Raw genomic sequence first — 26,203 nt, forward strand, 5'->3', positions numbered from 1 at the left:
AAGCATATACTTTTTTACTGACTAAAGTTTAAAGATTTTTTTGTCTACTCCAAAACTTTCCAAGAGAACTCAAGTTTGATCACTATATCCATGGAAATTATTTCTGGTAATAAAATTAGTGAAAAATGATCCTTCATAAAAATACAATTCAATTATCATGTGTCAATTAAAAATGAACAATGATACACTTACCATTAAAGCATTCAATTTTGAGATCAGGTGCAGAGAGGTAATACTGTTCACACAAAAACCTTGCATTGGCAAAAGCATCTGAAATTGGAAAATATACTATTGAAAGAAATGAATGACTAAAAATCTTTGAATTTCCCTCTATGAAAATTTAAGTTTTTTTCAAAATATTTTTTCAATAACTCAATGCCATAATTCCTGGTATGTGATGTGAATAAAGGTCTTTGACAATTAGCAGTGCTAAAATATGATACTTAATAACCAAAGCGTATGAATGTCTTTGACAAATTTTAGTTGTTTTGAGCTTAAATTAAATTTTCTGCATATGACAAGCTATACATTGGGTCAGTATATCTGGTTTAGGAAAACCCCAGAAAAACCATGGGAAGAACACCAACCCACAAGAACCTTCTCTTCCAAACTTTGTCACATACTCATGTTGGCCAAGCTTTGTCACATACTCATGTTGGCCAAGCTTTGTCACATACTCATGTTGGTCAAGCTTTGTCACATACTCATGTTGGCCAAGCATTGTCACATACTCATGTTGGCCAAGCTTTGTCACATACTCATGTTGGCCAAGCTTTGTCACATACTCATGTTAGCCAAGCTTTGTCACACACTCATGTTGGCCAAGCTTTGTCACATACTCATGTTGGCCAAGCTTTGTCACATACTCATGTTGGCCAAGCTTTGTCACATACTCATGTTAGCCAAGCTTTGTCACATACTCATGTTAGCCAAGCTTTGTCACACACTCATGTTGGCCAAGCCCAAGATTATTGACAATAATTAATCCTAAATTATAATACTTGTTACATTAAGTGCATCAAGGTCTTTGAAAACAAGTAATCCTTAAATATAAAGTGTCTCAAAACATTCCAAATTAAGCAGTCCTTGAGAAACTCAGCAAAACATGAACTTTAGAAAAAACATAACCTATGATATTATAGTAAAAACAAGACCTCAGCAAAACATCAACTTTGATAACACACAACCAAAGATATTAGTCTCAAAACAACTCATCAATCTGAGATACATTCACAAACAATATAAAAACTTCCCCCTACTTGTAACAAAGCATGGAGACACCGATTAAGTTGTTCCAATGGGCGGGGGAGGGGTAAAGGGATATGGCGCGATCAGCTGTATTTAATGTCAGGTCATACTTGTATGATTAAATAGGTATTAATAAAATTACTTCCCTGGATTGTTGTTATCAAAATCTCTAAAGGTATGTACTAAGTGGATCCTTATGGAAAATGAAGATATAAAATTAAACTGGGATAATATTTTCAATAAAAGCTTCAGTATGAACTTAAGTACTAGGCTGTATAATTTGTTATTGACCTCTGGCAACCTCTACAACACCACAGTTGGGCTCTATACAGTCAATATGGACCTAATCACTAGGCTATGTAGCTTGTTACTGACCTCTGGGAACCACAGTTGGGGTCAATACAGCCAATATGGACATAAGCACTAGGCTGTGTAGTTTATTCCTGACCTCTACCTCACCACAGATGGGATCTATACAGCCAATATGGACATAAACACTAGGCTGTGTAGCTTATTACTGACCTCTGGCAACCTCTACCATATCACAGTATTAAACCAAAATGGACCTACCAGTAAGCAATGTCTACAGCAATATCTAACTGACCTCTGGCTACCTCTTCATACTATAGTTTGGGGTCTATATAACCAATATGATCTTAAGTGTACTTTGTTACTGACCTCTGGCTACCTCTATAACATCCAAGTTAGGGTCCATATACCCAGTATGGACCCAAGTACTAGACTATGTAGTTTCTTACTGACCTCTGGACACCTCTACCATATCACAGTACAGCTGGGGTCTATACAGCCAACATGGACCTAAGTACTACACTGTATAGTTGGTTCCTGACCTCTGGACACCTCTACCATATCACAGCGGGTTCTATACAGCCAATACAGACGTAAGTACTAGAATGTACAGTTGGTTACTGACCTCTGGTCACCTCTACCACATCATAGTTGAGGGCTACAACTAATAAGGCCTTAAATACCAGGCTATGTACTTTGTTACTGACCTCCAGTTTTCTTATCCCTTACAAGACCTTCTCAGCTTGCCAAGCAGTTGATTTTTGACCATATGTTAGATCAGTTTTCAGTAAGGTGTAACTAAATATCATGCACTGCTATTGGGAGCTGAAAGACATATCTTTAATGTTCCAGTGTGATCCAAGACCAATGCAGTAATGGCAAACATTGGAAGACTATAAAGTTTGGAGCTCGATTGCCTCCAATACAGGTTCACAAACTACAGTTCCAAACCCTATGGAGCTCAATAGTTTCTTGACATCTCTCAACTTTATGTAATCCTTAAACAAAAGTTTTAATTTCATGTGGTGATGACAATCACCTTTCATGCCATGAGACTTACTCAAATCAACACATCAAGTGCAATAAACTGTTGCTTTTCCTGCATTTTGTCAGCAAGATTCCATTTATTCTTCTATAGTGACTATTACAATTTTACTGGATGTGATCTATAAAAAATTCTAATAAGCAACAGCTTGTGCATGCAGATGTTTCACATCACAAAATACATGCAGTTGAAGTATTGAAGGTAAAGTTAGTCTGGTCCACAACTAACAATACCACTGAATCTAATATGAAACCCAGGTCTGAATCAAACACTGACAAACCTGTATCTAGATTTCACTGCAAATAATCATATTTCCATAATTTGTGCTTTTGTTCTAGTCCATATTTTAAGGGTCATTTCCATTAAGACTTATGGCAAAAATCATAAGGCTTGGCAGGTGTGGGTCACTGGCTAAAAAACCAATATTGACCTAAGTACATAGCTTGTTACTGACTTCAGGATATCTCTTCAATATCAATTTGATGTCTATACAGCAAATATCTAAGTTCTAGGTTTTGTAGTTTGTTACTGACCAACGGGTACCTCTACCACACCACAGTTGGGATTTATACAATCCAAAACAGACCAGACAATGGAGTTTGTTACTGACCAACCGCTACCTCTACCAGACCACAGTTGGGGTTTATACAATCCAATATGGACCAGGCTATGTAGTTTGCAACTGACCTCTGGCTGTCTCTACCATATAACAACTGGGGTCTATACATCCCATATGGACATAAATACTAGTCTATATAGTTTCTTTTTTTTTTATACTGATCCATGACTTATCTCTATCCACATCACAGTTGGGGTTTATACAATCCAATATAGTCCAGGCAATGTTATTTGTTACTAACATGGTTACCACACAAAAGCTGGGGTCTATACAACCAATATGGACCTTAGTACTAATCTAATTTTTTAATCCAAGTCTGGCTATCACTACCACATACATTATGGTCTATAATGCCAATATAGATCTAAGTTCATGGCTGTGTAGTTTGTTACTGACCTCTGGCAACCTCTACCACATCACAGTTGGGGTCTATACAGCCAATATGGCGGGGATGATTTGCCAACTGGGACCCATACAGCAGAGCTGAAACAAAGATAAAAATACCACTAATCTTCTTATAAATACACATATATCTAAACCCACCCCAGCTGCAAAGTCTTAAGCAAATATCAATGTTCAGACATGTTTGCTGGTGGCCAATTTACTATTTGATGAGTTTATCAAAGTAGGCATCCAGTAAGTGTTTTTGTTCTCTGTCTAGTTTCAAATACATATTTACTATTGCTATGATTCTATGGTCCTGAATTCAGAAGCAGAAAGAAGCAAAACCAACAAGCTTATTAAAATCAACAAATAAATTTTTCAATGTTACAAAGTACAAATTTAAGAGGAATTTAGTATTGTAAATTAAATTCCAAATAATCCTAATCAACTCCAAAAGTATAAAGCATTCTGAATTAATTCCAACATTGAATTTGCTGATGTACCAACAGTCTTGAATGAATTGATGTGTCAACAGGCTTGGTGCATCACAATGATATAATCCAGAATGTCATTGAATATATTCACAATAATCCCAAAGTCATGTTTTGTCAAAAAACACTTTGTAATTCCAATAAATAATTTTTATATCAATGATTCCTCTCAAATTATATCCGAACACAACAGTAAGTAATTCCAGTGACTGAATTTAGCAGAAGAATACAACTTTGGTGACAAAAACTTCTTTTATGTATATCCTCACTTGACCTATGTTGCAATAGCATTTTCTGAGGAAAAAAATTCAATTATCTTCATGGAAAATTACACCAAACTGTAAACAAGTTCCAGAACCTTCTACGGTCATAATCAAGACTTTACCTCTAATATCAGTAAAACTTATTCCTAACTGAAAACAAGACAAAACTCAGGTACATGTCAGAACTCTATCCTCAGTTATGGATAAAGGTCAAGCTTACAATACAAATTAAATATACATGACATTGTCAAATAAAGGCTTATGGAATAAATGAAGATTAAAGCACACTTTAATCCAAAAAAAGGAAACCAAAACATCACACCCCTCCCCAACCTACAACTTAACGGTAATTCTGACATGTAATAGGTGAGCAGAAAACTTGTTGGCCCTCAGATCTGTAATATATTATTATAGCCTTTTCCAGATTACTGATTATATGAAAACAGTTATTGGTTGGTTTGTTTAGCTTCAAAAAACAACTATCAATTGAATTAATTAATTTCATGCATCCATTTTAATCAAACTGTCCAAAAGCATATATTTCTGTATGGAAGTCTCTGTGCTGTACCATGCTGGTTGATCAACATCCTAATGCTGATGCGGTTGATATAAAATCGGTCCAGGAAGTACTGAATTTGATTTTCCTGTTTTCCATCCGTCCCAAATGACTCCTTCATCTCCAGTACACCCTGGAAAAAACATTTTGTACATACAGTGGAACCCTGCTATAACGTGATAATTGGGGTCCAAAAAATTGGATCACATTAATAGCGGGTTCGCATTAATGCGGGTTTTACAGTATTTTACTTTTTTCAGAGAACAACTCATTGGCATATATACACATACGTGTATTCAAGTCTAATGTAAATGATGAACAGGGTATCAACACCGTTTACTATCGTGCATTCGTGACATGCAGTTCATCCATAATGCATTTAATTCCACTGAAAAACACAGATTTACAATATTCAATAATACTGTCTCAGATCATTGTGTCTGAATTCAGCGTGTAATATACAGCATGCACAGAGTATTAACACCGTTTACCTGAAGTCTGATATCACACTGTCATGGCATGCAATTAATCCATAATACATGTAATTCCATTACAAAAATTGCATACATATTTAAACTATTCAATAATTTTGTCACACATCATTATGTGTCTGAATTCAATGGGAAAAATTAACAGCAAAATCAGGTTAAGAAACACGAAGCATGTGTATGGTTCATTACGTTCCAGGGTCTATGAATGGTCAGTATAAATTTCATACTGCTAAAATTTTCTCATATGCATTTCCATGTACATTTATCCATTGTAAATTTCCAATAATTAATGCTTGTATGCCTATATGTTTGAACAACTATAGCAAGAATGATTAACAATCAACACAAACTTTCAGCGTGCATGTAACTTTTACTTCAGATTTTTTGTGAATATTGAAAGAAGCGAGTGAAAACTACTATACTAATCATTGCGCAAAGTGCAGAGAATGACTTTCATTTGTAAGCTTGCTTTTCCATGATGGTAAAATATTTTTATAAAAAATAGGAAATTAATATCGAGTTCATAAGCAAACACCATACACATGTAAAACCCGAGAATTAAGTGCAGCAGGCCTACAATAATCACGAGTCACTTTTATACAAAAAATTAAGCTGAACGCATGTACAATTTCATACCCTTTCAATTTCCAGCTAATATAGCAGACATTATTTACTGTTCAACTGACTGTGCCTAATAATACCGTCAAGCCCAGCAAACATGTTGGCAGCTTTCATTTTTTTTGTTTATTAAATTAAGAGATTCTTTTAACAACCACCGCATTGTCTGCTGCTTGGTTTTGTATGCAGTTAAAGAAGAAACACGTTGGCTATTGTTTGAGCAATGATTGTATACAGAATTATGAAGACAATCACAAAGATGAATTACTGGCTTTACTCATGGATCAGTAATAAGTAACATTTCTAATAATGTTTATTTTGGTATAACACTTCAAGAACCTGGTGAAATTATTAAATTTTAGAAGCTACGCCACGATCATATTATATTAAAATTCATATGCGAACTCTTCCCCAAAATGATAATAAACGTTTTACACACTATTTCTCGTACTTAAAAAATATTTTTTTCCGGTACAAGAAAAATACATGTACATGTATTTAAAATTTCAGGAACCATGCCATGATCGTATTATATTCGAATTCATATGCAATCTCTTACCCAAAATGATAATAACTTTTTTTTATACATGTACACTATTTCAAGTACTTTGAACAAAAAATATTTTTTCCCAGTACAAGAAAAATACACATACATGTATTTAAAATTTCAAGAACCATGCCACGATCGTATTACATTTGAATTCATATGCAATCTCTTCCTCAAATTAACAATAAAGTTTTATACACTATTTCACATACATTATAGTTTGAACAAAAAATATTTTTTCATGTGTGAATGAATATAAGAAATTTCAGGAACCACGCCACGACCATGTTATATCTGAATTCGCGTTATGGCAGGGCGCGTTAAGGCGAGTCGCACTGTATCTGAAGGGTAAAATTCAACACAATCATATCTATATAGTGCAGAGAAAAATAAAGCAATGCAAAGAGGCATACAATACAAAGAGTAAAGGGAAAAAAGTAAAATCTTAAAATACAAAGTTCCATTTTTCCCAATAGATGGCAATCTTGTACAAAATCAAAGATATTCTCAGATGGATGGATATCATGTTGTGGTTGTTGTTGTTGGGTTTAATACCATTTTTCAGCAGCCAGTATATATGATGGAGGAAGAGCCATAGAAAACCCTGTTAAGAACCACCAACCCATGAGAAGTTAGTGTCAAGCCTGAGACTTGAACTCGCGCAGATAAAAGATGGCAGTGATCCATAATGGTGAGCACTTTAGGGGCATCATGTTAATCTACTTTGTTGCATGGGTCTACCATCATTGGATGCAAACTCCGTTGAAGATAGATGGATGTAGTGACCACTCTGTGTACAGCAGTTGTCCCTCCTTGATAGAGAATCAGTCAGTACATTAAGCCTGCCTGTAATGTCATACCTGAATGTTTATTGATCTTGGGAATGACATCAAAGGTAATCCCATGCTATTATGCATAACTGTGACGCCTTCATTCCACCTTGTTTATGAAGGCAATTGACCACCAATGAATTCTCCTAAATTATTAGGACTCCTTTCAAATGAAGATGGTCTTGCAAAATGTGGGAGGACTTCAAGATTTCCTTTATTTCTGCCACTGAATCAGAAGTGTCTGATTTCCAATGATATATTTATCTACTGATCCAACATGCAAAAAACTGGTCAGTGAGAGAAAGGCCAACCGCAAAACACACATGTAGAAGCAGCCATGATTTACGAGATTCACAGCCATAATGAAGAGGCCGGAGTTGAGGAACTCAATGTCAAACATTTTCCAAGAAGCTCTCTTTGACACTAGTAGTCTACAGACTATTTATTTGGGAAGATGGATATGTTTTATATGGGTCAGTAACTCGACCCAGCTGAATGAAATGTTGTGAAGATGGATTATGTTTTATATGAGTGAGGAACTCTACCCAGCTGAATGAAATGTTGGGAAGATGGTATGTTTATATGAGTGAGGATCTCTACCCAGCTGAATGAAATGTTGGGAAGATGGTATGTTTTATACAAGTGAGGACCTCTACCCAGCTGAATGAAATGTTGGGAAGATGGTACATGTATGTTTATATGAGTGAGGATCTCTACCCAGCTGAATGAAATGTTGGGAAGATGGTATGTTTTATACGAGTGAGGATCTCTACCCAGCTGAATGAAATGTTGGGAAGATGGATTATGTTTTATATGAGTGAGGATCTCTACCCAACTGAATAAAATGTTGGGAAGATGGATTATGTTTTATATGAGTGAGGATCTCTATCCAGCTGAATGAAATGTTGGGAAGATGGATTATGTTTTATATGAGTGAGGATCTCTACCCAGCTGAATAAAATGTTGGGAAGATGGTATGTTTTATATGAGTGAGGATCTCTACACAGCTGAATGAAATGTTGGGAAGATGGATTTATGTTTTATATGAGTGCAGAATTCTACCCAGCTGAATGAAATGTTGGGAAGATGGATTGTATTTTATATGTGTCAGTAACTCTACCAGGGATGGTCCTGGCTTTTAAAAAGCTGTCGCCAAAGAAATCGCCAACCTCAATATTTTGTCGCCAATTTTCAAAAAGTGTCGGCAAAACAAGTAGTGTACATTTTTCCAAGTGTTAATTTAGTCCATTAATGTAACAGACAACGAAAATCACAAAAGATGGGTTAGTTAATACTTTAATTACAACAAGCATTAACAAAATGTTACAAAGTGTTACATGAAGATCCGTCGCGAATGTAGGGCTGCCCACTTGTTGAATGCAGTTTCAAAGTCTAATTTTTCACATCTGTACATGCTGATTCTCATTAAATTCTCGAGAGATGAGATGCAGAGCTTATTTCTGATGTCAGTTTTTATGAGGTTCATCTTACTGAATCCACATTCACAGTCCACAGTGCTGACAGGTGACACCAGTAGTCTCTCAGCAGCCCCCCCCCCCCGGCTAGCTTCACAAAGCTTGTAGAGAATTGCTTCCTAAATCCCAAGAATGATCACTGAATGCTGTATAAATTTTCTCGACAAGCAAAATAGGATCTCCATTCCCACGAATGAAACTTACACGAGTCAACACCTGGCAATATTGGACCGTATATATAAGCATAAATTCACACCCAATTTAGGGATTCTTTCACTCCTGTATTTTGAGAAATAAATAATTATTATTAATTATGCAAAACTTTTTTCTTTTTTTTTTTTCTATTTCTTGTTGCGGAGTTTAAGTCTCTGCAGCCGTAACACGGGATTGATGGCAAAAGGAAAAGATCAATGAGTAAAATGCTGCACTGGCGACAGATGTAATTGTGATTGAGATTTTTTCCATTTGCTTTGTATTTATACACAGTAGTCGGTACTTCAGAGGTTATCAGTTTTCTATGAAGGTTCAGCAAAACTATTGTATTGGTATATGTAAAAAAAAAAACACAGAAGGATTAGAATTGTATCTGTTCTATTCGCGTCTTCAGAAGTCAGTCAGTTGTAGGTATAGTGCGGTAGCATGATTGACTGTATCGCAGCATACAGTACTCAGCCCAGATGTCAGCATAAGCAGATTATGATGTAACAATGCACTGTAAATATGGGGTTGTCAATACGAACAAAGGATCATTTGTGTAACAGATTGATTCTAATGCATTGCTTAGTCAAGTTTGTGGCTTCCTTTTGTTCTCCCTTTTAATTTATCCAGTCCAAATCCATGACTTTATGTACAAATTAAATAACCAAAGAGTATGTCCGCCAAAAAAATCGCCAGATGGGATATTTTTGTCGCCAATAAGGAAAAAAAATCACAATTTGCGACATTGGCGAAGCCCAGGATGATCCCTGACTCTACCCAGCTGAATGAAATGTTGGGAAGATGGTATATGTTTTATATGGGTGAGGAGCTCTACTCAGCAGAATGAAATGTTGGGAAGGTACATGGACTAACAGTATCCACCCTTAACTTCAACATGAAAACCAAACTTACCAAGTGCTTTATTGGTATGCCAACATCATGGATGAGAATTTATCAGGTGGAAGTGGTTGATTATGAAGCTTATTGTTTGGGTAAAAGCCCAAAGGCAGAAGGGTAAGGCCCGAAACTGCAACATGCAGGTATTTTCTTAATTTTACATGGTTAGGATTATGTAAGTATGCATTGGACAAGTCCACTTGAGAAATACTGACAAATGGATGGACCTTGCCATTTTGAACTTTGGGCCTTTTATGAACATGATCAGTAGCCTTGAGCTGTAATTGGACACAACTTCAAGTTGGATTTCTTAACCAAGAATAGTCCCCAATACAAGCCCAGGGTCCATAAAGAATTCTTAATAATAAATTCAAAGAAATTAAAATGTTTGGGTTTATTTCATTTTTCAAAGACTTTTAAAGACCTCAGGGTAATCTGCTCGATTTTCCCAAAATTTCAAGGCCTTGGAAATGCTACCTCATTTTTCAAAAACTGTCAAAGTCCTTCAAAGACCGTAAGAACACGGAAGCCAGAGGATGCCAGTTTTCAAATGATCTATACCCTCCTATTGTCTAGTTATGCTTTTATCTCCTTCTGGACTTCATGGTTTGGCTGGAATCTGTCACAAAGACTGGGTGAACAAGATGCAGAGCTCCTCCATAACCTATTTTATCAACCATTCGTTTTTAAATAATAAATTGGCCCATGACCTGTTGAACAGAATGAGCCTGGTGTCCACCAGAGGGTTTCCCAAGGATGGTAGAAGAATTATGTATGGGATTGGGACACCTACAAGAGAAAACCCTGTTTTTCCCTCTGCTCCCAACATGTCAATGAGAAGTAGGCTGAAATAATCTCCATTGCCTCTGTCCCTAATTTTGCTGTATCCAAGTACAGAGTCTATCCCATCTCTGCCTATTGTAATCTAATCTCTAAGGCTGCTCATGATGAGGGAAAGTAGGATTTTGTACAGATAATTGTAGAGGCCACTTCGGTGCTACCTATTATCAGATTTCTGCAATATATCCCCCAACACAAGTGGGGACCCAAAAAGGAAGGGAGTGCAAAGTCACCGCCGGGTTTAATTAAAGCAGAGAAGTGGAGTATTGCTTTGTAATGAATCTAAGTTACAGGAAGCTGCTAGCGTGTTAGCCATAAAGTGGTGACTAGAGATGTGACCATGCACAACTCAGCCAAGTGATACTCTGCAAGAGAGGCAAAATTTAAGGGTGAGGAAACTTGTCCGTCTATGTTGTGATATGGAGGGTATACATATTAATGGCAGTGAAATCTTTGTCAAGGCTAGGAAAATCAGTATGATAGGTGCTGTGCAAAGTGTATCAATATGGAGGAAAAAGGTGGAAAGTAGCTGACTTGATCAAATAGGGACGTGTTTTTACTAGGATCAATGATCTTTCTGACAAGCAATCAACTATTTCAACAATCTTCAAAGATTGGGGTAAAACTCTGAAAGACAGATGCGTGTCATCTTTATCTTTATCAACTAAAGCCATAACCTTATATGCTGTAAACGGCAGTGTAGGATTCTAACAATTTCCTCTATGGCAGCTTTAAAACTGAATTCAGTTCGTTCCATGTTTGGGTCAGAATTATCAGTTTAAGAATATTTTTCTTCTGGAGTTCACACAGCATTTATATATCAAAAACATACTGGTGTGTAGGATGTGCTACACATTTTCTCATATTGTTTGTTTTTCATTTCAATCTCAATTAGTTTCAAAATGGCCTTTTCTAGTGGAGTATTTGCAACTCTAACTTCACAGACCTCTTTCAGATACTGTCTAGTGTCATGCATGTATTGTGCTGTACAGGCATTATGAGGTTCAAACTGTCATGAAACTTTCTTACTTAAATCCCAAATGTATCAGTTTTGAATATTGTTTGCAATAGCAACAAAGCAAATTATGCATATCTTTACTGTGTGCTTACTAACTTTTGTGCATGATTGTGGGTGTATCTTAACGTAATATTTGTAAAAATGTTTACATTGCCTTTAAATTTAGAATGTTCTAGACAATGTACTGGTTTACAGTTTGAGGTAATTTTCCAGTATGATGATTGAGGGTTTTTTAAACTCAGAAAATGCTACTGTGACATAAGGTCAAGTGGGGTCAAGTGTCAAGGTCAAGCATACAAGGTTCTGAAGTAAACAAAACTCCCATTCCTATCTTAATGTTAGTCTTTCATTTGTGTTCAGATGGTATAATGGTACCAATTGCGCAGGTCCAGGTTGGTGGAGCTAAAGGTGAAGGGAACACTGCATTCAGAAATAAAGAACAACACTAGCTGTGACTGGTGCATTACGTAAGAGTTGTTACTTTCTGTTGGGGATAAAAAAGTTCAGCCTCTTGGCAACATGTGAGATTATGTTAATTCTTATCTAGATCATATTTTGTATTTTTTATGATTTTTTTAAAATGTGGTACACATGGCTGAAACTGAGTCAGATCTGTTGTGACTAGATAACTCTTACCCCTGTCTATTTCCAGCAGAGTTATCTCTCTTAAATGCAATGGAGTACCTGGTTTTGTCCTTGTCAAATTGATAATCTAGCACTGTTCTCTATGACAGCGTGTGACATGCATGCTGAGGTAGGAGAGAAAATATATTTATTTCACAAACATTGGCATTGAGGTATATGGAAAAACAATTGGTACCGTGATACCTAAAGGGAAGAACAGACTCATAGTGTATCCATAGAAATGCATATATGTGGGTGGCATTTATGAACTTTAGTAGTTTGATGTAAGAAAACAAATGGGTGCTGAACAGTTTTGCTCAAATATTGAAAGTCCTTTAAGAATAAAATGTATGAAATCTTCAGAAAATAGCACAAGCTGGCTTTGGATGGGGACTTTTGATAACTATGGCTATGACAGATATAGACTTGTGTTGCCTGATGCCTTTATGTCTGTGTTGTTAGCTCCTAGATTGGAATACATGCAACAAAATAAGTTATGTAAACATAATATAGTTGATTTTGGCCAAATATGGACTATATTACCTTTAAAGGATGAAAAATCATGTGTACAAAAACAACTATCTTGTTCTTGTAAGGCACACCATAAACCAGGACAGAGAACACTGTAAGTAGATAGATCACTTGTACCATGTAGGATGTTCTGGTACGAGTAATTTTAGGTAATTTATTAAAGATATGGTATTCCTTCCCACTTTGATTATAATTGTCCTGCTCTAATTGTCCATTTTTGTACACTTTCCTGCCATGAAATTGTTCACGCAGTTTATTTGGTTAAGTTCTCTTGTATTCCCTTTTGTTGAAGTAGCAGGGAACACCAAAAGACAAGAGCAGTTTCTTTAAGTCAGCATTTCCCATTGACACTTGTATAAGCCCAATTATAATCTACTAATTACTTTCAATTAATTCTATTTATTTCTGTCCAGCTGTTCTTGTGGAATTTCCATATTAGGTCCAACATGACCAAGTAATAACCATTTTAGTAACACAATGCACATTCGTTCCATTCAAATTCACAGTTCTTGAAACTTTGCATCTCATCGCAAGAATCCAAATTGGCATGGGATTATATCTGAATGATTATGGAAGGCTGCACTCTACATGCTGACATTGTAGAAAATATGAACTATGTGATATGAAAGAGACGCGTCATCTTACAAATTAAAATTACATCACTCGTGAGGTCTCCATTACATACAGAAGTCTAAATGTTAGGTTCTCACTTTATCATTAATGTATTTTTGGATAATTTAATTGCAATGAAGTTAATACAGGTTGTTCATGAACTCATCTTTATTAATTTACATGGATAATATATTAAAGGAAATAAATTTACCACACCTTATGTATATCATTCAGTTATCTCCCTTACACCAGACACCACATTTCCAAAAATAAACACTCACATTTGCAGTGACTGGCTATGAAAATAAAGAGAAGATTTGTGAATTATTATATTAGCCCTCAATCTTGATGCAATGTAAGTAGAAGCAATTTAATGATTTCTCACAGTAAAGTTTACAAGTCTAAAAACTGAAAAAGTATGTTTTGTTTGGTAAAGGTAAGTTCCTGCCTTAGAACTTAGTCATTATTGTTAATTTCTTATGCAGAAGTCATTTAAATTATATGTATCTATATTATCTAAATTATGCACCCTTTTATATTAGACGGAAATGAACACAACTTCACCTGAAATTTGGGTACCTGTATGGGATGTTATAGCACAGTTGCCTTTGGGCTGTCCTTAGACCTATGGGTCCTTGCCCCCATATATTTGTTCAAGGTAAGGTCATCAAACTTTCACTTCTCATTTTTCGTATTGCTGATTTTGCCTCCTTCTTTTTAGATACACACTTTCCTCCTTTTTTTAACTTCAATTGATGCACTATACTTATTGTTTATATTTGGCATTTTTCTGTATTTTATTCCCCTAATTTCACCCCCAATCCAACAAAACCACTTAGAAGCAAAGATTTACTATATTTGGTGACTGAATGGCTCACTGCATCAATTGTATTCACATGATAAAGGAGGGAAGTTTACTATTTGTTACATACAGGATGGGAAGGTAGACCTTTGTGCAAGGACTGGGAGGTTAGTGACCTCATGTATCTGCAGACAGTGTAAAGTGTTCAAAGCTTATACTTTATAATAAGATTGGGTCATGTCCACCTGCCTCTGGTGTTAAATTTGCATCTACCTAACAAATATAAAGTCCTTTCTTTTAGGTGTATTGTACATTTTGAAGTACGAAAGGTACATACTATTTGGTACATTGACCTTTGACCTAGTTATTACATAATATGACATAATGTGATTTATCCCATATCACCCATGTGAAGTTCAATAAGTGCTGATATGAATAAGATACAACTCATAGTTAAAAGAATTCATTTTATGTCAAAAGATGATTTTGCTAGTGAAGCAAAAGTATGAAAACAATAGTTCAAACAGCTCAATGACATTTCTATACACTTTCATATAAGACATAGCTTAGTATCTCAGAAAATTGTTTTTCACAAGTGAGACTAAGTACATTTGGTACTTGTACAGTTCTGAACTATTTCACAGATTACTGGAAAAATTAAGGTTTGCTATAGGTATAACGGTACCAATTGCGCAAGTCCAGGTGGGTGGAGCTTAAGGTGCTGGGAACATTGCATTCAGAAATAAAGAACAACACTAGCTGTGATTTGTGCATTATGTAAGACTTGTACTTTCTGTTAGGCTTTTAAAAAAGTTGAGCCTCTTGGCAACATGTGAGATTATGTTAATTCATATCTAGATCATATTATGTATTTTTTTTTTTTAAATGTGGTATACATGGCTGAAACTGAGTCAGATCTGTTGCGACCAGATAGCTCCTACCCCTGTCTAGTTCCAGCAGAGTTATTTCTCTTAAATGCAATGGAGTACCTGATTTTGTCCTTGTTGTTGTTCTTGTAGGGTTTAACACCATTTTTCAGCACACAATAGGCTATACATGGCGGTCAGTATTAATGGTGGAGGAAGAACCCGGGAAAACCCCGGAAAGAACCACCGACCCACAAGAAGCTACTGGCAAGCTTCTCACATACCCACATTAGCCAAATACGAGACTCAAACCCATGCAGACAGAGGTGAAATGGCAGTGATCCGTAACGGAGAGTGCTTTAGACCACTCAGCCACTTGCGGCCCCAGTTCTGTCCTGGTCAAATTGACAATCTAGCATTATTCTCTATGACAGTGTGTGACATGCATGCTGAGGTATGATAGAAAGTATGTTTATTTCTCAAAACATTAGCACTGAGGTATATGGAAAAACAATTGGCACCGTGATACCAGATACAACTTGAGAGGAATCATTTAAATTATTCATTGCAATTACAAAGTGTTCACTGAATGTTTGGACCAAAACACTATTTTAGGATTATTCTAAATTCAATTGAAAACATCAAGGACATACGTACATCAGCCCATTCAAGACTCTTGGCACAACAGCATAATCAATATTGGAATTAAACTGGAACACTACACTTTTGGACTTGTGATAGAACTTTTAGGATTATTTGGGATTCAAGTCACAATACTGAAAGTTCCCTTTAAATTTTCACTTTGTATTCAAGGGATATAAATAATTTGTTAAATTTCACTAAACTTCTTGTTTTTTGCATTTTTCTGTTACTTACTTCAAGATGACAGTGTCATAACAAAGACCATGCCCAAAATGTTACAAATGTGCAATATGATTTTATAATATATTCTGAAAAGGCCGTCTACACAAGTATCCAAATTGCAGATTACAGTTTATTTGTCCATGACATTTTTCTTTCATATAATCATTTTAACAAGCTTGCCAGGCCAGACAGATGGATGAATGGTCAGGCTACAAGAACCCCCACCCCTTTTTGTATGCTTATCAATTCAAGCAACCAAAAATGTCATTATGATGAAAAAGGGTGGAACAGAAATAAGACTGAGAAAATAGGAGGAAAAGGAGGCAGAATTAAGTCATTATGACTGAGAAAACTGAGGGTGGTAGAGGGAGACAGAAATAAGTCATTATGACCGAAAAAAATGGAAGACAATATTTGAGAAACTGGAGACAAAGATAACATTATCTACAAAACATCTAGGTCATGCTATAATCTCCTATTAAAAATGAAAAGCATATATGACTAAGTAATCATGCCTGTGCTAGCATTCTGTCTAAGACTGATAGTGTCTAATTACATACTCATAACTTACAGCCAACAAGTCTTATAGAATTGGAAGCAATTAGGGGTTTACAACTCACCTGAGCCATAAACTGCTTACTGCAAATATGTCCGACACAAATATAGCATTGTTAGCAAAGATTTACAACACATCTAACACATAAATAGCATACAGCAAAATAAGTAGGACAGACAGAATTGATGAATTGATGAGGAACTTTTTCAACTGGCCTGAGCCATAACAAGGGCGCTCACACATGGAGGGTGGACACTTGCTTGTCCACGACCCAACCTCTGATTTCACCTCTAAACAGGTTTTGGCTATCATCCATAAAAATTAATGGCTGACCACTACATGTCAACAACCCCACCCCCAATAATAATTCTGCGAGTGCCCTGAACCAAATACAGCCTACAGCAAACTGTGTAAAGAAATGTAGGGTTTATAACTCATCTGGGCCATAAATAGCTACAGCAAAAAAATCTGACAGACTGTATGAAAAAATGTAGGGTTTATAACTCCTCTGGGCCACAAATAGCCACAGTAAAAAAATCTGACTGTGTGAAGAAATGTAGGGTTTATAGCTCATCTGGGTCACAAATAGCCACAGCAAAACATCTGACAGACAGACTGTGTGAAGAAATGTAGGGTTTATAGCTCATCTGGGCCACAAATAGCCATAGCAAACAAATTTGATAGACAGACTGTGTGAAGAAATATAGGGTTTATAACTCGTGTGGGCCACAAACAGCCACAGCAAAAAAATCTGACAGATAGACTGTGTGAAGGAATGCAGGGTTTATAACTCCTATGGGCCACAAATAGTCACAGCAAAGAAATCTGACAGGCGGACTGTGTGAAGAAATTTAGGTCATGTAACTCACCCGTGCCACAAATAGCCACAGCAAAAAAATCTGACAGATGGACTGTGTGAAGAAATGTAGGGTTTATAACTCATCTAGGCCACAAATAGCCACAGCAAAAAATTCTGACAGACAGTGTGTGAAAAAATGTAGGTCATGTAACTCACCTGTGCCATGGTTTCTACCACATTAGTGTGGCGATTCCTGATCTTTATCAGCGTGTCTGTAAACCTGCAAAAAAATACAATGGAATACTCAAACAACAATACAATGGAATACTCAAATAAAAATACAATGGAATCCTCAAACAATACAAAATAATATTCAGACAACTACAGAACTGAATATTCAGACAACAACATAATGGATTATACCAACAATACAACAATGCAATGGAATACTCAGATAACAATACAATGGAATACTCAGACAACAATGAAATATTCAGGCAACAATAAAACAAAATAGTTAGGCAAGAAATACATTAGAATACATACAGAACAATACAGTGGACTACTCAGGTAATCAATAAAATGGAACTCAGCAATGCAACACAATATGCAGACAATACAAAAAATACAATAGAACTCAATATTCAGACAAAAATATAATGGAATACTTCAACTATTCATTAAAAGTTGCAATTATCTGCACACGTTGGTATACAATTCATACACTTGCATGTATTTCGCATTGCTGTAAAGCTACCATCAGCAGAAGGGTTCATTTGGTACGTCATATTTCATATATCTTGTAAATTCACATGGAATAGCACAACCATCTGCCCTGTGGCCATTTTGAATTTCATGGTTCCCACGCTTTTCTAAATATAAACTTCCAGGTCTTTTCCAGATGAAATTAATTTTTTCAAGGTTAACATTTAACCATTACCGAATGGAAATTAAAGAACATTTTGGATTATAAAACATGCGTTTTCCAAATCTGAAGATGTTTCTCTTTCAAGACTCCAAAACATATGTGTCAGAAAAGATGATCATGAACAAAACCACTAAATGAGTCACAAGAAACAAACCTGACCATACTCCTATAAATTGGCATTTAAAGCCATTTCATTGTACAGAATACAAAGTCTAACTTTACTTTGCTTACCTGCATTATGCTGTTACATGGAAACAACATAATGAGCACACATTTTTGTTTTTTTCAAACCTTTAATTCTAAAGAATTCTAGAGCAATGTATGTGCATGTTATACAAAGTAAACATTTCCTATCACAGTATGAAAACCCCCCCAAAATAAATGCAAAGTATTAGAATCTTATCTCGTAATGAAAAAAGTTTAACTCTGAATTTATGTGTGCCAATAAAATCTCAAACAATATTTTTCAACCAATCTATACTCCTTATGATGATCTGGTTAAAAATCCATCATTTAAAGACATTTACAAAAGTGCTGATTTAAATTTTGACAAAAGACCTTCAAAATTATATATTATTGTATAAAAAAGGACTTGAATTTTTCTGTAAAATCAACTTGTCATCTTGTAGTTCAATAAACCAAATAAACCAGTCCAAAAACCTGTACTGATACATGGGCTCTTATCCTTTCTTAATATATTAAAAATGGTACGACAATTTCCCATTTCTCCCACTTAAGATCTGAAACCAATGCTTCAAGCTACATGTCAGTGTAATAGTTTCGCATCAAAGTTCAGCTCAGAGATTCTACATTTTCTAATCTGTGTTTCCTTCAAATATTCCAACCCCATTTTTCATATTTGGACATTTAGGATGAAGTATGGGTTCAGAGCAATTATATATAATATATTACCAGCGGGCCCAGCATATTTAAACTATGTTAAATTGACTTATAACTGCACGAAATCGAGAGGAAATTTATTTTCTCAAAAATGGCAAGTATTATAATCATTATGTCTTTAATCTGCTGAAAGACTAGACGAAATTCGGCAAAGATGAAACCTGACCTGGTGCAACAGGCACTTGATTCTGGGGTAAACTAATCATATGTACACTCACCAATTAACATGTTAATTGGTAAGTGTACACATGATTAATTTATTCCGGAATCATGTGCCTGTGCCCGGTACTCGCCATTTGCATTAATAGTTAATGACTTCACAACTCTCACACAACGGCATCAAAAGTCCAATAGTCACATGATATCAACAACTCCTCTATAATGTCGTTGTACAAAATTTCAATTATATTAAATTAAAGTCTACCTTTTGTAAAAACAAGAGAAAAAAAAAATTCTCAACATATTTATTTCGAGAACAACTACAAGAAACTTGGCCAGTCTGATTCATCAAGCAGAGTAGTCTGGTTTCCTGCTTTGTATGCTCCCCGTGTGAGAGAGCACAAGTCAACGTAGTAGTTGCGTGATACAACAAAACTTCGGAAGTTGGTCTCGGAAAAAATATAGAAAATTTTGTGGTCTTTCATTTTTGTATTTTTATTACAACTAGTATATGAATTTCATGTAATATTTTTTCTACAATATTTGAAAATGATGGTTGTGAGATTGTGTGTGCTCATGCAACTAGCAATCAAAATTGTTAGTACCAGCTCAAATTTCATCAATGCATTAGTTTTATCATCTTTCAGCAGATTAAAGACATAACAATTTTAATAATCTGAGAAAAAAAAACATTATTTTCATATAGATTTCATGCAGGAATAACTAAACTGAATGTTTAAGTTTGCTAGCCCATCCATAAAGCTGCTATAACGCCACCATGTTCGCCTCTTATGATCCTAGACTGGTTGTAAAACAAAAAATCTACCAGAAGAATCTAATCCACTGAGTGTTTGGATTGTCTCAACAAATATATTAATGCAAGCACCCAAATGATCCATGCAGCAACCTCTTAACTGATTCAGCCCCGATCCCGTCTGTAGGCATGATGAGGCTGTACCCTACTTCCAAGCTCTGCAGCATCAAGGTCATTTAAGATACACCAACGTGGATGGTATTTAAAAAAAGCAGACAGATATAGCTCTAAAATGATATCAAATAAGATGGAAGTTCTAGTTGCACTACAAAATACAGATAGAAAAACCTCATTTTTTGGACCCGTTTTTTTTCCACCCAAAATTCACTCGAGATTGGAATACGATTTTGTGTCCGGATTTTAGACCTTTTTGGCCTCAGATCTAAGGCATACTGGTCTTAACAGCACACAGACAGGAGAACCTTTGCAAAAACTAGGATAAGGTGGGCATTTGGAATAAATTGCGGTCTCCATATGAAAATGATGTGTCCATTAGGCAAAAAAAATAAATTTTAAAAAATCCAACTTTTACCCTTCTGCTCATGCGCAAGCAAAATGACCAATGGAAAATGATGTTTCTAATACAACTAGGCATTAGTCTCATGAAAAATCTGTTGAAAGCCGATGTATTACGATGTATTCAGAAACAGCCCCCCAAATGTCTTTCCTGCGCACATTTCAGGCAAAAACAACAAAAACCTCTGGGGACGATTGAGTTAATAGTCTGGTTAGAACTCAATAACTTTAACTCTCGGTCATTTCAGTTATGACTCAATTGCGTAATTGTTTCGGGCATCAAGTTGCGGCAGAAAATTCCAGGGTTTAACCCCGACTTTCTTCAATATTTGCAAAATTTAAAGACTTTTCACGGTAGGGAAAAACATTTCCATTTCTGTGTGGGTCTGGAACTTGTGTTAGATATGGCTGTTACCAATGACCGGTATGTGTCTAAAGTATGCACAGGTTTGTTCCAGAAATTTCTGCATCCAGCAGAATTGCACATTTTAATCAACAAGTGACAAGAAACCCATGTATTGGCCATCTTTATAAACACAGATATCGACGTTTGATTTAACAGACTAACCAGTACAGTACTTGCTAGTAAGTATGAATGGCACTTTCTTTAATGGTCAAAATTTACCTGTCCATGGACAAGTAACTTTGCAAAAGGTGCTCGTCCATAAGTACATATTTATCACTTGGACAATGTAGACAATGGATTTCTGTCACCTCCACCACCCCCCCATCATTTCAGAGCCAACAATTACTCACTGGTATTTCAGCAAAACTTTCACTGCCCCAATGAACTCATCTACTTCAAAACTTTCAAAATCACCATCATCATCGCCAGCTGCCAAATTATATCATAAGACGAATCATGAGACAATTATAGTTTAGCAGTTAGAATGTGTAAAACTAACTGCATGGTAAAACAATGGCAGAATGTTTGTTCAAACCCCAATGTAGCAATCAAATTTAGTTTTACAACCATTCATGTCAACCAAGACAATTCAATAGATGCTTACCTAAAAAATTTCATACTTCTAGAACCTGAAAATTTCAGACAGTATAAGACACTTAATGTCCCCCTTGTCTACTTAACACATGACCAGTATGGCACCATAATGAAGGACAGGACTCTATTTAATGTACCCCTTAACACATGACTAGTATGGCACCATAATGGACAGGACCCTATTTAATTTACCCCTTAACACCTGACCAGTATGGCACCGTAATGAAGGACATGACCCTATTTAATGTCCCCCTTAACACCTGACCAGTATGGCACCATAATGAAGGACAGGACCCTATTTAATGTACCCCTTAACACCTGACCAGTATGGCACCATAATGAAGGACAGTGCCCTATTTAACCTGTTTAATGTCCTCCGTGGTCTACTTAACACACGAGAGAAAACACAAATTTTATTTCGCACAATTGCAAAATGATGCAATGAAAAGACATTTCTGCACATTTATAAATCTATCCCTAGTCATACACATATGTAAGATATGGATTTATCAAGAAAAATAATTCAATCAATTTGGTTTGTTTTAGCCTATAAAATCATTTATATCCACTCTGTAAGCTTTCTTAATAAATTTCCTCATATACAAGCAAAGACCTTTTAAACTGGAAGATGCTTTGTTTGAAACAAACTTACTGTGAGAGATTCTTGGGATTTTCAGCATCTAAATTCTCAAATTCCAGGATTTCTGCAAAACTCTGCTTATACCTACAAAAAACAAAGGCAATATTGTCTATGTAGCAGTATGCAGAAAATCTGAAAATGAACACACAACATATCCCCATATATTCAACTGTGATGCAAATATATCTTGACATGGGAGAGTTTCTATAAATGGAACATAACAAGCTTAAATAAGAACAGGTAAACTATACTTGTCCTTCATAATAAATACCCTCAATATACATGTACCATTATCCCTCTAAACACTACACTTGTCTTTCACAATAAATACCCTCAATATACATGTTAACAGGGATCGTCCTGGGCTTCGCCAATGTCGCAAATTGCGATTTTTTTCCCTTATTGGCGACAAAAATATCCCATCTGGCGATTTTTTTGGCGACAGACTTTTTGGTTATTTAATTTGTACATACAATCATGGATTTGGACTGAATAAATTTAAAGCCAGAACGAAAGGAAGCCACAAACTTGACTAAGCAATGCATTGGAATCAATCTGTTAAACAAACGATCCTTTGTTCTTATTGACAACCCCATCTTTACAGTGCATTGTTACATTATAATCTGCTTATGCTGACATCTGGGCTGAGTACTGTATGCTGTGATACAGTCAATCATGCTACCGCACTATACCTACAACTGACCGACTTCTGAAGACGCGAATATAACAGATACAATTAATTGAATGGCTAATCCTTCTGTTATTTTTTTTTTTTTTTTTTTTACATATACCAATACAATAGTTTTGTTGAACCTTCACAGAAAACTGATAACCTTTGAAGTACCGACTACTGCGTATATATACAAAGCAAATGGAAAAAATCTCAATCACAATTATATCTGTCGCCAGTGCAGCATTTTACTCATTGATCTTTTCCTTTTGCCATCAATCCCGTGTTACGGCTGCAGAGACTTAAACTCCGCAACAAAAAATAGCAAAAAAGAAAACAGTTTTGCATAATTAATAATAATTATTTATTTCTCAAAATACAGGAGTGAAAGAATACCTAAATAGGGTGTGAATTTATGCTTATATATACGGTCCAATATTGCCAAGTGTTGACTCATGTAAGTTTCATTCGTGGGAATAGAGATCCTATTTTGTTTGTCGAGAAAATTTATACAGCATTCAGTGATCATTCTTGGGATTTAGGAAGCAATTCACTACAAGCTTTGTGAAGTTAGCCTAAGGGTGTGGGGGGGGGGGGGGCTGCTGAGAGACTACTGGTGTCACCTGTCAGCACTGTAGACTGTGAATGTGGATTCAGTAAGATGAACCTCATAAAAACTGACATCAGAAATAAACTCTGCATCTCATCTCTCGAGAATTTAATAAGAATCAGCATGTACAGATGTGAAAAATTAGACTTTGAAACTGCGTTCAACAAGTGGGCAGCCCTAAAATCGCGACGTATCTTCATGTAACACTTTGTAACATTTTGTTAATGCTTGTTGTAATTAGAGTAATAACTAACCCATCTTTTGTAATTTTCATTGCCTGTTACATTAATAGACTAAATTAACACTTGAAAAAATGTACACTACTTGTTCTGGCGACACTTTTTGAAAATTGGCGACAAAATATTGAGGTTGGCGATTTTTTTTGGTGACAGCTTTTTAAAAGCCAGGACCATCCCTGCATGTACCATTATCCCTCTAAACACTACACTTGTCCTTCACAATAAATACCCTCAATATACATGTACCATTATCCCTCTAAACACTACACTTGTCCTTCACAATAAATATCCTCAATATACATGTACCAGTATCCCTCTAAACACTACACTTGTCCTTCACAATAAATGCCTTCAATATACATGTACCAGTATCCCTCTAAACACTACACTTGTCCTTCACAATAAATACCCTCAATATACATGTACCAGTATCCCTCTAAACACTACACTTCTCCATCACTATAAAGACCCTCATCATAACAATGGCCCTCTTAAGACAACATGTCCTTCACTATAAAGACCCCCAGTATACCACTGGCCTTCTTAACACAATATTTCTCTTTCTGTTACATATATTTGATTTAATTTCATTACATGTCAAAATAATGTAGTTTTGTTTACTAGGAATGTTTGTTCAGAAAATAGGTTGACCTATTTAATGTTCAGCTGTAAACACAAAGCTGACCTAGTTTCTGACCTTAAGTCAGAAATCGCTGAGACAAGTAAACAACTTTTCATATTTACCCTATTCTTATAGTAAAATAATTGGTTTTTGTGAAGCTCATACTGGGACTGAGATTTTAGACATAAATACTTCTTGAAGATTCTGGAAAGTAAGGTGACCCTCACTAAGGAATCTGTTTTGCATTTTAAGTTACTGTATATTATTTGTTTATAGAAATATTTTGTCAGTTTGAGCTTAAAACACTTGATCTTATGGTGTTTGTTTGTTTGTAACCAGTTTGGGAATGACATTTTAGTGTTTATTTGAATTATTTGGATTCAAAATCTTTTTCCTGGAAATATACGAGTGCTTATGCAGGATTTCTGGACAAAGACATTTCATTAAATTGTATTGGGAAATTCAAACACTGGATTAGTGTTTGTGAATAACACAAAACTGTAGACACAACAGTGCAATAATAGCTACAGTATACATCATCACCTTCCATCTTGGATTCTTCATTGGGACTATAATTTGAATTTATTAGAACATTTCATTATTAGAACTTCTACAATTTAATTCATGGATTATTCTTGGATTTGATTCTTAAAACCGAACGTTCTTATTGTTTCATTTTTACAGTTTTTCCAGGGAAATAAATTATTTGTTAAATTTTTCAAAGCTTGTTGCCTTTACTCTTTCTTTTATTACTGTTTATTCGAGCCTAAACACAAAATATAAGATATCTCTAAAATACAGTGCTGGCCCTCTTAAAGCAAATGTCCCTCACTATAAAGACCCCCAGTATACCACTGGCCTTCTTAGGACTACATCTCTCTCTCTCTCTCTCTCGAAAGTACAGCACTGGCCCTCTTAAAGCAACATGTCCCTCACTATAAAGACCCCCGCCCCCAGTATACCATGGCCTTCTTAACACTACATTTCTCTCTCTCTTTATAAAGTACAGTACTGGCCCTGTTAAAGTAACGTCTCTTCACCATAAAGACCTCCCCCCATTATACCACTGGCCTTCTTAACACTAGATTTCCCCCTCACTCTAAAGTACAGTGCTGGCATTCTTAAAGCAACATGTCCCTCACCAGAAAGACCCCCAGCATACCACTGGCCTTCTTAGCACCACATTTCTCTCTTTCTTTACAGTACAGTGCTGGCCCTCTTAAAGCAACATGTCCCTCACTATAAAGACCCCCATTATACCACTGGCCTTCTTAATACTACATTTCTCCCTCACTCTAAAGTACAGTGCTGGCCCTCTTAAAGTAATGTCTTTCTGGCCATAAAGGCCTCCCCCCATTATACCACTGGCTTTCTTAACACTACATTTCTCCCACACTCTAAAGTACAGTGCTGACCCTTTTAAACCAACATATCCCTCACTATAAAGACCCCCAGCATACCACTGGACATCTTAACTACATATCTCTCTCTTTCTTTAAAGCAAACTGTCCCTCACTATAAAGACTTCACAGTATACCACTAGCCTTCTTAACACTATATTTCTCTCTCCATCTAAAAAAGAACAGTGATGGCCCTCTTAAATCATCATATACATCACTATA

The 26,203-nt window shown here is 35.8% G+C and overlaps 1 protein-coding gene across 4 annotated transcripts in view; it reads right to left on the reverse strand.

Moving 5' to 3' along the window:
* The window catches only part of LOC149792115 (pyruvate dehydrogenase (acetyl-transferring) kinase isozyme 2, mitochondrial-like), a 54,256-nt gene that overhangs the window by 21,775 nt on the left and 6,278 nt on the right, over positions 1-26,203 (reverse strand). For 2 of the 4 annotated variants that reach the window (XM_089970637.1, XM_089970634.1), the window contains exons 3-8: positions 22,453-22,524; positions 17,700-17,763; positions 13,878-13,892; positions 4,928-5,048; positions 3,618-3,704; positions 193-270 (exon numbers count right to left, since the gene is read on the reverse strand). In XM_089970637.1, coding sequence (XP_089826763.1) covers positions 193-270; positions 3,618-3,704; positions 4,928-5,048; positions 13,878-13,892; positions 17,700-17,763; positions 22,453-22,524 — 437 coding nt within the window. The remainder of the gene's footprint in view (positions 1-192; positions 271-3,617; positions 3,705-4,927; positions 5,049-13,877; positions 13,893-17,699; positions 17,764-22,452; positions 22,525-26,203) is intronic. The other 2 variants (XM_089970638.1, XM_089970636.1) reach the window with 1 other exon arrangement.

Source organism: Sinohyriopsis cumingii, chromosome 9 (assembly GCF_028554795.1).
Source record: "Sinohyriopsis cumingii isolate HCF-2022 chromosome 9, ASM2855479v2, whole genome shotgun sequence".
In the NCBI taxonomy this organism is placed as follows: domain Eukaryota; kingdom Metazoa; phylum Mollusca; class Bivalvia; order Unionida; family Unionidae; genus Sinohyriopsis; species Sinohyriopsis cumingii.